This window comes from Zingiber officinale, chromosome 6B, assembly GCF_018446385.1.
Source record: "Zingiber officinale cultivar Zhangliang chromosome 6B, Zo_v1.1, whole genome shotgun sequence".
NCBI lineage: Eukaryota > Viridiplantae > Streptophyta > Magnoliopsida > Zingiberales > Zingiberaceae > Zingiber > Zingiber officinale.
The window spans coordinates 64,592,346-64,605,970 of record NC_055996.1 but is presented as its reverse complement, the minus strand read 5'-3'; the positions used below and the strand labels follow the sequence as shown (position 1 = coordinate 64,605,970).

The following is a 13,625-nucleotide window of genomic DNA, read 5'->3' as shown; positions in this document are numbered from 1 at the left end:
TCAAATTCATTTCAATATTAATGTAATAATTTTCTTCAAAACTTCTACACTTATATTAACTTTATTAAACTCTATAATATATAATAACTTTGAATAAAATTACTATTATAATTATGATATAACAATTTTTATCAAAGTTATTATAAAGGCATTAAATACGAATATTTTTTTAAATATAACTAAAATATTATTTTATTTCATTTCAAAGCTAGGATATTGTTATAATAAAAAATAAAAAAAATTAAGGAGCCCAAAAGTCAATATTAAAAACTGGATCGGGCCAGACGGATCCTGACTCGACCAGGAGTCAACTTAAAGCCGGTTCCCAATTCCGATGCCCTCCTCATCACCACGCCGCAGCCGCGCCTTGTGAGCTCGATCAGAAAATGGCGGCCGCCTCCCTATTCGCCGATCTACTCCGACAAGCGCGACCCAGAAACCCTAGCGTTACCATCCTCCGGGCCTTTCCTCTCTCCTTGCGCCAACCCTCTCGGCCCTTGTCCTCGGGTCTCGCGAACAGCCAAGGTTTGGCTGTCGAAGAGGAGCCCGCTGCCCTGGTAGACGACCTACGTAGCCGGATCTTCCGACTCCGGCTTCCTAAGCGGAGCGCGATGGACGCACTCGATAGATGGGTCGGTGAGGGGCGCACGGTGACGGCATCGGAGCTCCGGGAGATCACTAAGGACCTAAGGAAATCGAAGCGCTTTAAGCATGCCTTGGAGGTACAATTTCACTTCAATTTATTTTCTCCACTCATTTCTCAACTTTCTTCAAAAGTCGGAATTTTAACTATGGAAGGATAGCATTTCGATATGATGCTGTAGTGTCGTTAAAAGGAAAAAAAAAAAAAAGGATTGCCATCCGAATGTCCTACTCGATTCTCCCTTATTCCTTTAGATTTTCTATAATCGTCATGATTATGCACTAGTTGTCTTTGTTGTCGTCATTGTTACTTAATCACTTGTATCAAATAGGACTTAGTCCAATATTAATGCAATTCCTCTCGATGTTATGGTTTTCCAATTCCAATTGTTCTAGTCGATGGTCCACATATGGTGTTAATCATGGTTTCCCTTATCCTTTCCTCATATCACCGGCTTTGAAATCCATGACTAAAGTTTGCTCTCTGTTTGCCTCTCATATCCCTGCAGTGATCATTGGATTCATTTGCTTGCCTTAATTTCTATGACAAAATGACGCTCTTTCATTCAACCAAAAATGATCCTTGGTTTAGTACTCAGTGCATGCACCACTTTTTGTAACTTTTTTTTTTGCCATCCCAAACCTCTGTCAGTGTGATAATTTGCGCACATTGTCATTTGGGCAAGGTAGTCTAGCCAATCCAAGGATTGACAATCATATACATCGGTGGAGATTCTTAGATAAGTCTTTCCAGTTGAGTGTGCAAATCATTTTTTGTCCCTAGTTGGCCATTACATTTAGCATTTTGGCAGATATGAGTCTCATCATTTGAGTCATATAGCCATCTGTTTTTGATCGAGAGTGTTGCAAGCTTCATATATGGACGTTAAGTTCGAGGGATGGTTAATTAATAGAAAATATTCTTATTTTCTCTTGATCTCATCGATTCCTTCCCTATTGATCATAATATCTTGCTTGTGTAAATTATGCTTCAGTTCAATGTTTAACTCAATATACAGAGAGTATTACAGAGAAGAGATAGTATGGGTTTCTAAAATGAAAAGGGTAGCATTACAATTGATGCTGTGTCATTCTTTGATGGGAAACCAATTTCCATTATTTTTTTTACCATGTGGCATCTTATCATTTTTTCCCTTCTGTTGTGTTTTACTGAAGGTATTTTCTTAAATCAAAATCAATATGCAGAATTTAACTTCTATGTCTAAGCGTGATCCTTGTATTATGTTCACTCTGATACTTCATTGACCCTGTGTGAAAACTAATGTGTTTGCTTGATATGCATGAAAACACTTTGTCTGAAAATGCTTAATCCAAGTTAATCTTAGAGGATACAACCATAACCTAGATTGTCCCTGCATTATGTATGGGTTGTTCAGTATTGTATGGATTAATAATATGGGAAATCAGATTCTTACTGGAGTTCGGACTGAATTCATGGCTGAGTTTTTGAAATTCATACCATGGATAAAGTTTTCTTTGAAAAAAATTATGTTAATGTATTTGGCATGAATTTGTTAATCATAAGGATGAAGCATTGGCATTGAATAACGTCATTAAGTTAATGGTTTTTTCTTTACTAATTTTATTCATGTTTATTTATTTTATGGAATGTGAAAACAATAAGTACCTTTAGAAGATTATCATGCATCAGGAAAATTTGGAATCTCCATAATTGTTTTATTAGCACAGTCAGCAATTTTTTGTTCACCCCGATTTCCATAATTTGATGAAAATCTATTTCTTAATCTAAGTTACAAAGCTCCGATTAGTTTGCTTATAGCAGTGTTCAATTTCCATTTTTAAACCAAATTATGATGTCAAGTTGAGATTTGAAACCAAAATACAATTATTTCCTTTGTTATCAACCTATTAATGAGCTTAGTCCTTCACAGAAAGCTACTTGTGTTGTTTTTAATAGCCTACATAAATGGAGACTCTCAATTCCAATTCGTCAGTGTTTCATCTTATTCTAGGAGCAAGAAGCTTGATATTGGTTTGGCAGTTTTTGAAGTAGTGGACTATTTGTGTGGTTGATTTTGAACTCATTTTTATTAAATATTGTTTTTCTTATTCTGACAAATAAGGAACAGGTAGATGGTTGCTGCATTGAAAGACTACTATTCTAAATTGACTAGAGAACTCTTATGCACATTTTGTCTTACATGACATTTCTCTATACATATAACTGAAATCGCTAATTGTCATGGTTGACAAAGCAATTATCAATGTCAAAAATGATAAGCACATACTGTATTTTTCTGCAAAAGAGTGCTGAGCATTTTATTTGTCATCAGTGCCTCATCAAGGGGTATGCTACTGTAAAATTTAATGGACTTCTTTGTTTTATGAACTGGTAAGAAAAGGAAATTTTCTAGATTTCATCGGGGAGTTACCTTCGCTCCTTCTCAATTAAAGTTTGTTGGCATGGTAGATCTTCTAGGTCATCTGAAGTTGCCAGGAAATGTTTCACACCCAGATTCTTCTTTCCATAGCACAAACGTGCATTAAGATTAAGGAGCCAAACTTAAAGCTAAAAATTGTGAGACAGACAATAAAATATTTGGTAGAATTTGTACATATAGGGGCACCTTTTTTTCTTCTTATATTAATATGGATTGATAAAAATCCTATCATCATGTGAATCCTACTTAGTATTAATATTCAGTTGATTTGCAGCCTATCTGTACTGATGACATGGTGCAATTGAGCTTTATGATGGGTATCTGTATGGTGTTTCTTCATTCTTCTTGTAATCATTATGCACTTGCAGATATCAGAGTGGATGAAAGTTCATCAGGAGTTTGAGTTATCGGATAAAGACTATGCAACACGCATTGATTTGCTTACAAAGGTTTTTGGTCTCATTGCTGCTGAAGAGTTCTTTGAAGGGTTACCCTCAAGTGCTAAGTCATATGAAGCATGCACTGCTCTCCTGCATTCATATGCTGCAAAAAAACAGATAGAAAAAGCTGAGAACCTTTTTGATAGAATCAAGGAATTGAATATCTCTTCGAGTGTATTTCCTTATAATGAAATGATGACATTGTATATCTCAGTTGGTCAACTGGATAAAGTTACAGTTGTTGTTGATGAACTAAAAAGGCAAAAAGTTTCACCTGATCTTTTCACCTATAACCTATGGATAAGTTCTTGTGCTGCTTCTCTTGACATCATTTCTGTAAGAAGGATTCTTGATGAGATGGCTCAGGATCCAAGATCTGACAAACAATGGATTGCATACATGAGACTGACAGATATCTATCTTGCTGCTGGTCAACTTGAGAGTTCACAATCTTCTCTTTCGGAAGTCGACAAACAGATTAGCCAGCGCGAGTGGATCACTTACGACTTTCTAATTATTTTACATGTTGGTCTAGGCAACATACAAATGTTAAATGACATTTGGAAGTCTATGAAAATGACTAAACAGAAAATGACAAGTAGAAATTATATATGTGTTATTAGTTCCTATCTCATGGTTGAACAGTTTAAGGAAGCTGGAGAAGTTATTGATGAATGGAAGAAATCCAAGGGCCAGGAGTTTCACATCTCTGATTGCAATAGACTGTTCGAGGCATTAAAAAAGACTGGCTTGAGTGACAAAGCAGAGAAATTCCATGAGCTAATGCTTCAGAAGGATTATGAACTTACGAGCGACTCTTGACAATGGCATATTCAGTAATTTGAGAATGCAACGTGATGCTTTCACTTAAAAGAATACTAAACTTTCACACTTCCAAGATTGCTGTTAGTTCGCCTTCTATATTATCCTTTCAAATATGATATTTCATTTCTGTTGAATTTTACTGCTTTATAATGATTATCCCATATTCTGCTGTAAGCCAAAGTGCATTATTTTCTTGCTTGCTTACTATGGAATGTAGTGATAATACCATCAATGAACAAATCCATTTCTTGTTTGCAATTACCCACAATTTTATAATCTATATGCAATTTCTCAACATAGTATTTCTTGTTTTATATTCTTTGAAATTGAGTTTTGCAGAAGATTTTATGCCGTTTATTGTTGAACTAACAGGAAGTGTATCTTCCTAAATCTCTCTGCGCCATCTTCATGCAGATTTTAACATGGATGGAGTCCAATGGTTGTTTCCAATTATCACCATCAGATCATGGTGCCAAACTTGACCTATTAACAAAAGTCTACACCATAGCTGAAGCTGAGACCTACTTTCAGAAATTATCCAGCAGTGCTTCAAAGAGGGCTGCAGCTTTTCCTCTTCTCCATTCTTATGTAAAGGCAAAAGACTTGCAAAAATCAGAAGCCCTGATGTATATGCTGCAGAACTCTGGGTTGGTTGTGGATCCTCACCCTTTTAATGAGATGATGAAGCTGTACATGGCCACAGGCCAGATTCAATCCGTAATTAAAGTAATTCAGTATATGAAACGGTCTAAAATCCCTCTTAATGTACTTTCATATAACCTTTGGATGAATGCATGTGGTATGTTATATGGCATCATGTCAGCAGAGAGGATGCTTATGGAGATGACAAATGACAAGAATGTTGAGGTTGGTTGGAGCACATACTGTACTTTGGCAAATATATACACAAATGCTGGAAATCACAAGAAGGCACATGATGCCCTTGCTCTTGCTGAAGAGATGCTTTCTACGAGGAAGCGCCTCGGTTATTATTTTATCATGACAATTTATGCTTCTCTGAATAACAAGGATGGGATCCTGAGGATGTGGCAGACCAGTGAAAAGGTGCCCGGTAGAATAACTTGCACAGACTACATGACTGTTATTCTTTGCTTGGTGAAAGTTGGCGACATAAAAGCAGCAGAAAAAATGTTTCAAACTTGGGAATCACAGTGCAGAAACTATGATATAAGGGTTTCCAATGTTCTTCTAGGAGCTTACATGAGGAATGGATGGATGGACAAAGCCGAGTCATTGCATCTTCATACATTGGAGAAAGGCGGACGCCCAAATTACAAGACATGGGAGATTCTCATGGAGGGTTGGGTCAAAACCAGGCAGATGGATCGAGCTGTGGAGGCTATGAAGAAAGGTTTTTCTTTGTTGAAAGGTTGTCAATGGAGGCCTCCAGTAGCCATCGTGATGTCCATTGCTGAGTATTTTGAGGAAAATGGCAATGTTGATGAGTCAAAGTGGCTCTTTAAGGTTCTTCGAGGTTTGGGCCTAACAACTTTGCCCTTGTATAAGTTGTTTCTGAGAACCCATATAAGAGCTGGTCAAGTTGTCCCAGATATTCTTAGAATGATGGGACAAGATCAGATAGACTTGGATGAGGAGATCCTCTCATTTATTGACCGTATGAGCAGTGTCAAAACTGTCAACGATGATTGTATCTAACAGAAGCAATAATTTACTCGAATCTCCTCATAGTTGAAGCCCTGTTCATTGTCGTCATCATCACCAAGTCGCATCCTATTTGGCACAACTATTTGGAATTAGCTACACGAATCTTCTTCCTCCATTGAGTTGTATGCAGCTGGAATCTTGTTGGCAAAGAGGGAAAAAAAATGCAATTATAGAGGAAACAGACGAGGCATCTTGATATCGATTATATTTAACAGAAGTGATGAATTAGAGTGTCAGATGAAATATCAACTTTGAAATGTTAGATTTGAAGGATTTCTACATTGCCATTAACTTTAGAAAGCTGGGATATGGTGACTGATAATCCAAGTCAGCAGACTGAGGACTTTAAGCATAATTTATTTAAGAATGTTTTGCACTTTTAACCAAAATCTTCGGTTGTCCATACGACTATTTGGTTTTATCTAAGATATCTCGACAAGCATATGTTCTCCAGACAACAATAGATAGAACTCAAAGATGGCTCAAACCTTCTCATGTGAAACATGGACTGACTACAAACAGGTATTGTTGATGTACTGTATAATATATAATGAAGTTTCATAAACTGTCATCTTGACATTATGTGCTGACCAAGAAATTATAAAATTAGTTGCTTTGTTGTGAATTGATGAAGATAGATGCTTTGTTATAAAATATGTGCTGACAAAGAAATTATAAACTGCCATCTTGACAATTTGTGCTGACAAAGAAATTATAATTATAAATTTATAATGAAGCATTGTTGATGAAGTTTCATAAACTGTCACATTGGATAGAAAATGGGTAAATTTAACTGTCTCTACGTTAATATTTTTTTTTGTCAAAAAATACTGTTTAAAATTGTTAAAATGTCCTTTAAAATTTGAAAACTTCATTTCTGATCCCAAATATTGACATGTTAAGTTATATGATGAAATTAAAAATTACCATGTCGTCATCATGTTAAATCATTTAACGACCTTGGTGATTACGGTTAAAAATGCTAAGCCTTTTTAAATTTTTAAGAGCATATTGATGATTTTAAAACAATGAGAGAGTATTTTGAAAAGGCAAAATCTTCAGGAAGCAAAATAAAAGATTTTACCTAAAAGAAGGAAAAAAATTGGAGTCCCGACTACACTTTGGAACAGTGGCTTCAAAACAAAAGGAGAGATTTATGCATATCTTGTCCTATTTCAAGTGATTGAAAAAGAAAATGGTAGATCCATTACAACTTCTCCCGAACAATATTAATAAAAGAGAAACGCCTTTTTAGTGGAAATATGATAGATGAAATCTTAAATAGAAACACTTTCATTTTAATTTATACTCAAGCGCCTTCGTTTTCATATAACTTGTTAATAGTGATAATTTGAACTACTTCATCTACTGCATGAATATCCATTGGCAAATTAGTTGTTATCTGAATAACTTATTAATATTGCCTTTTCTATGCTATTTTGAAAAACAAAGCAAAAAATAAAAATAATTAAAAAAAAACTCGTCCAACTCAGATTTTGTAGATATATACTTTAACTTGCATTTCCTTAGATCAATTGTTTGCATCAAATTAAATTGAATACGATGGTCCAATTTATGTTAATTTTTTTCAAAGGAAGAAACGAGCAAACCTATTCAATCGGTCGGTTAACGGATTTATCGATTTCGGTTAATTTCGATTTATCATATTTTATATAGAATCGATTAACAGATCGATATTCTTATCGCTTCTACTGGTTCCGGTTGAACTGGTTCCGATCAATTAATCAGTTCCAACCGATAATAGAATAGAATCTGGGTAAGTGGACTTAGTGGAATAGGTTCTTGGGCTTATTCTGTTGAAGGTGATGAACGTTTCATCATATGAGCTTATACTGGATGAGATTTTACATGTATGCAGTTTGAGACAAAGGAGTATACCAAGTGATATTGGAGTGATTTTTAACTTTATTAAGTGGTATCAAAGCATTTGTGATCCTACCAAGCACGTGACATTTAGTAGAAATTGTCGGTGCAGCGGGACTGGTAAGAGAGGGGTGAATTATCTGAAAAATAAATTATACTTTCCTCAAGTCTTTCAACTCAAAAATGCAACACTAATAAAATAAAAAAGCATAAATAAAAGAGGAGACAAAATTTTGACTTGGTTACAACCAAGACGGTTGTTAATCCAAGACAGTCGAACAGCTCTACTAGAATATCTCCTTTACTGTAGGCGGAGAAACCTTCTTTACACACTTAGAATGCTCAAAGGTTGCTAGGAACTTAATACAGAGTTGAATGAATGATTAATACATATTTCCTAGCTCCATGGGCCATTTTATAGCTCCTGGAAATCTTATCTTGAAGGTCCAAGGCGCCTCCAACGAGTGGATGGATAAAACTTTATCCATTGCGCAAACGGTTATCTTTGACCTGTCTGAGGCACCTCTATTGAGCAATGAGGGTGCCTCCAAGGTGAAGGTGCCTCCATTGATCAATGAAGGCGCCTCGGGCTTTACTTCTAGCTCACTTTCTCCTTTGCTTTGACTTCTGAAGCTCCACGTGTTTGGGTGATTCCGTCCAACCGAAATAGGGCTCACTCGAACCCAATTTCCGGCCTTCTCCTCGAGCAGGCTTCCGTCCCGGCTTTATGTCCCTGGAACGTCGTGCACATTCTTCTCGCCCACCGGTGTACTCTTCCGTAGCTCTCTCGTCTTTCGGGCACACCGAGTCCGTCGGCTCCCTTCCCGTGTCGTCCTTCTCGCTAGCTGCGTCTTCCGCTCGACTTCCTGTACTCCTAAGTTCCTACACACTTAGACACAGGGATCAAATAACAAAGAAGGACCTAACTAACTTGGTTGATCATATCAAAATACCCACGGGGTCCAACAATCTCCCCCTTTTTTATGTGCATCAATCCAAGTTCAAGTTAGGGTTAAACAGACAAGTAGTAATTTTGAGGAAATTACTAAACCAACTTTAAGCATAAATTTGCAATTAAAATAAATTGTAACATAAGATTTAGCTTAGATCTGATACCAATTTTTTGAACAAAATACAAAAATTCAAAACAGAATTTTAAAATATTTCTAACTCCCCCTTAACTTGTGTCTATCTCTCCCCTTTGATCACAGCAAAAACGGGATATAAAACATGTTTAAACTAAATTCTAAGTCTTTTAAAAGAATTTTTAAAAAAAATTAAGAATTTTTAAAAAAAAATTAAAAAATTTTCTAAGAAAAATTTATGTAAGACAATTTTCTGAAATTTTTTTTCTAATTTCAGAAGAAATTTTAACTTAGACAAAAAAAAAATATTATTTGAGAATTTTCGAAAAAGATTTTATGCAAGGAAATATTTTTGATGAATTAAGAAAAATATTTTAAAAACTTTCTAAAGCATTAGTTAATTCTAATTTTAATATTTTTTCAGAAAATTAATTTAAACATTTTATTTCAATATTTTAGCTTTCAGGTCGTGGCGAGGCACTAGACCTTCTTGGTTATTGGAACAATAACCACTTCTTTAGACAAAGTCTCATAAAGAAACTCATTGTTTAATTTTCTTGCTATAAGCTCTTAAAAAATTTTATTTGAAAAAATTTAGTCTAGAAAAGATTTGGAACCCAGTAAAAGTTCCTTCCTACTAGATTAATTAAGAACTTAGGAGGTACATAATTTCTAGGAACTTTTCTAAGTTGTAGCTATAAAAAGAAAGATTTAAATTTTAAACTCTCTTTTAAAACCATGGCTTCCACATAAGAAAGATTTTTTTAAAAAATAAAATCCTTTTATTTTATATGGTCGACCACACCTTACTTAGCTCAAGCCTTTAGCTTGGCCGACCCAAGCTTGCTTGGTCGACCCAAGCTTGCTTGGCCGACCACCTAAGGGTGGGTAGGAAGTGAGTATTTGGTGAATATAAAACTTAATAAATAAGAGGCTAGATGATTTCTAATAGACCAATTTAATTTTCCATAAAACTCTAAGTTTTGATTTTGGAAATTTAATTAAGCATGCATGATTATTTTTTAATTTTTTAATTTCTCAATTTCAAATTTCAATTTTTAATTTCTCATTTTCTAATTTTAAAATATCATACATTTCTAGTGGACATACTTTTGCTAATTATAATTTTAATTCAACATTTTCTTTTTCTAATTTCGCTATATCTTTTGTAAGCACTTTGATAAATTCAAAAGACTGAGTAGGGGTGAGATCACGTACCTTACTTACCTCACTTGGTGATGTTCCCCCTTCGTCGCCGCTTTCTTCTTCTTCTGATGATCCTCCCCCTTCATCTATGCTCATCTCTGAGCTAGTTTCTTCGAAAAGATGGTTGGCCATCAGTGCTACTCCCGAGAATGCTTCGACTTCTGATTCAGAGGATGAAGAATCATCCCAAGTGGCCTTCAGACTCTTGCGTTTAGTGGATGCCTGTCTCTGAGACTTGTCCTTTTTCTTTAATTTGGGGCAGTCATCCTTAATGTGTCCTTCCTCGTTGCAGTTGTAACATCGAACCGTCCTTTTACTTCGTTGATGTTTTTTCGACTGCGATATAAATTTGTTAGTTTTAATAAATTTATTTAATTTTCTTACTAAAAGAGGCACTTCAGTTTCGTCGATCAACGCTTAAGAATCGGGATCGTCCTTTTCAGCTTGTAGGGCAACATTGAGGTTTGTCTTCTCCGTTTGTTTAGGCTCTACGATTCAAGACTCATGAAGTTCAAATGTAGAGAATAAAATTTCTAAACTACTTACCTCAAAGTCCTTAGAGATGTAATAAACATCTACTAAGGACGTCCACTCTAAAGTTGTAGGGAAGGCGTTGAGCGCATACCAGATGAAGTCTCGGTTCGTTACCGATTCGCCAAGATTTTCTAGTTGCATTATCAGCTCATTGATTCTCGCTTAGAGTTGCGCTACCTTCTCGCTAGTGTTCATCCGGAGATTCGTCAGCTGAGTCCGGGGGATGTCCCGCCTTGCTAACTTCGCTTATGAGGTGCCTTCGTGGAGCTCCAGGAATTTATCCCAGAGGTCTTTAGCGGAGTCGTAGCTTCCGATCCGACTTACCTCCTGGGGTGGCAGAACACTGAGCAGATGAAATTCTGCCTTTCCGCTAACCACGAAATCGGCCTGCTCTTTCTTCGTCCAGTTGTATTCTTCTTTGTCTTTTGGCGCTATATATCCATATTTCATTATTAAAAAGATATCGAATTCGGTCTTGAAAAATACCTCCATTTTTCGCTTCCATGTAGCGAAGTCTCCGTCGAACTTCGGGGGATGAATGTTCGCTCTGGCCATCGTCTTGATCTTTGTGCTTCAGTAAGCGGTTAGTCCTTCTGAGGCGGTCGGGCTCTGATACCACTTGTCGGTGCAGCGGGGCCGGCAAGACGGGGGTGAATTGCCTGAAAAATAAAGTATACCCTCCTCAAGTCTTTCAACTCAAAAATACAACACTAATAAAATAAAAAGCGGAAATAAAATAGGAGATAGAATTTTGACTTGGTTACAACCAAGACGGTTGTTAATCCAAGGCAGTCGAACAGCTCTACTAGAATATCTCCTTTAATGTAGGCGGAGAAGTAGGGCTGTAAACAAGCCGAGCCGAGCCGAGCTTTGGGGTGTTCAAGCTTGTTTGATAAGATAACCGAGCCGAGCCGAGCCGAGCTTAAAATGAACCAAGCTTTTGAAATGAGTGTTCAAGCTTGGCTTGGTTTATTTTTTATGAGCTTGAGCTTGTTTGAAGCTTGGCTTGAGCTTGGTTCGTTTAGATGTTATCAAGCTCTCAATTCGAGCTTGGCTTGAGCTTGGCTTGAGCTTGGCTTGAGCTTGGTTCGAGCTTGGCTTGAGCTTGGTTTGAGCTTGGTTCGAGCTTGGCTTGAGCTTGGCTTGAGCTTGGTTTGAGCTTGGTTCGTTTATATGTTATCAAGCTCTCAATTCAAGCTTGTTTGATTGTTTGAAACTTTTAATTGTTTGATTGGTTATTAAGATTGATAATTTAAATTTATTTATTTTATTTTATTGTTTATTTAGCATATTGAAAAGAATTTTATTAATAATATTGTTCGTGAACATTGTTCACGAACGTTGTTCACGAACATTGTTCACGAACGTTGTTCACAAACGTTGTTCACAAACGTTAACGAGCTGAACACATATGTGTTCAAGCTTGTTTGTTTAGCTTAACGAGCTGTTCAAGCTTGTTTGTTTAATTAATCTAATCTATATTGAACGAACATAAACAAGCTCTTACCAAGCCGAACACCAAGCTTGTTCACGAACGCTTGGTTCATTTACAGCCCTACGGAGAAGCCTTTTTTACACACTTAAAATGCTTAGAGGTTGCTAGGAACTTAATACAGAGTTGAATGAATGATTGATACCTATTTCCTAGCTTCAGGGGTCATTTTATAGATCCTGGAAATCTTATCTCGAAGGTCCAAGGCGCCTCCAATAGAGGTCCAAGGGGCCTCCAACGAGTGGATGGATAAAACTTTATCCATTGCGTAAACGGTCGTCTTTAACCTGTTTGAGGCGCCTCCATTGAGCAACGAGGGCGTCTCCAAGGTGAAGGCGCCTCCATTGATCAACGAAGGCACCTCGGGGTTTACTTCCAGCTCACTTTCTCGTTTGCTTTGACTTCCGAAGCTCCACGTTTTTGGGTGATTCTGGCCAACCGAAATAGGGCTCACCCGAACTCAATTTCCGGTCTTCTCCTCGAGCAGGCTTCCATCCCGGCTTTACGTCCCTCGAACGTCGCGTGTGTTCTTCTCGTCCACCGGTGTACTCTTCCGCAGCTTTCTCGTCATTCGGACGCACCGAACCCGTCGGCTCCCTTCCCGTGTCGTCCTTCTCGCTAACTGCGTCTTCCGCTCGACTTCCTGTGCTCCTAAGTTCCTACACACTTAGATACAGGGATCAAATAACAAAGCAGGACCTAACTAACTTAGTTGATCACATCAAAATACTCACGGGGTCCAACAGAAATATTGCTAGTTTTATCAATTTACCAGTTAAATCGGTACCAAAAAAAATAACTGGAAACCAATTGATAAATAAGTAAAAATCAGTTAACCAGAACCGATTAAAACCGGTTAACCGTTACAGATTTCAGTTTGGTTTTTGATTTCTCTATTGTGTTTTTTTACGCAGCCCTATAAGTGGGCACAATCAAGCAACAAGTAGCTGAGTGGCCTAGCATGACCAGGTAAAGATAGTTGAGGGACGAGCCTAAGGTGTGATCGATGGAAGCTAGCACAAGTGGCCGATCGAGTAACATAGCGCGACCATGTAACTAGGAGAGATGGACGAATGGTCTCGTGTGACCCTGTGAGGGTGGCTGAATCGGACCAGCACATGGCAAAGTGATAGCATAAATAATTAATCAAAATGGAAGACTTCTCAGAATTTTGATGAAACTGCGAGTTCTCTGGTCTCGGAAGCTTTTAACTGATATTTACCTATCAATTCCCCCCTTTACTTTGACCTCCTCTGCATTGTTATTAAACAAGGTTAGAGATGGACTTTCGTGATCTATTATAATTTTACCATCAGTGAAGTTTCTCTACTAGAGATGCATACGAATCATATATCAATAACCCCAAAAAAATATCAATGAAGTGTACGAATCAGAATAGCAATATCCA

The 13,625-nt window shown here is 37.0% G+C and overlaps 1 protein-coding gene across 3 annotated transcripts; it reads left to right on the top strand.

Moving 5' to 3' along the window:
• Nucleotides 1-299: 299 nt before the first annotated feature.
• LOC121992555 (pentatricopeptide repeat-containing protein At5g27460-like) lies at nt 300-6,643 on the top strand. 3 transcript variants are annotated; one of them, XR_006114948.1, is made up of 3 exons: nt 300-722; nt 3,434-4,410; nt 4,745-4,885. XR_006114948.1 is itself a non-coding variant. In XM_042547017.1 (2 exons), exons 1-2 carry the CDS (start codon nt 387-389, stop codon nt 6,005-6,007), a joined length of 1,599 nt encoding a protein of 532 aa, XP_042402951.1. In that variant the 5' UTR covers nt 300-386; the 3' UTR covers nt 6,008-6,643. The 3 variants fall into 3 exon arrangements, 2 of the variants coding, with proteins under 2 accessions (XP_042402951.1, XP_042402952.1); XM_042547017.1 differs by lacking the exon at nt 3,434-4,410 and having other exon boundaries at nt 4,745-6,643; XM_042547018.1 differs by lacking the exon at nt 300-722 and having other exon boundaries at nt 4,217-4,410; nt 4,745-6,643.
• The last annotated feature ends 6,982 nt before the right edge of the window (nt 6,644-13,625 follow it).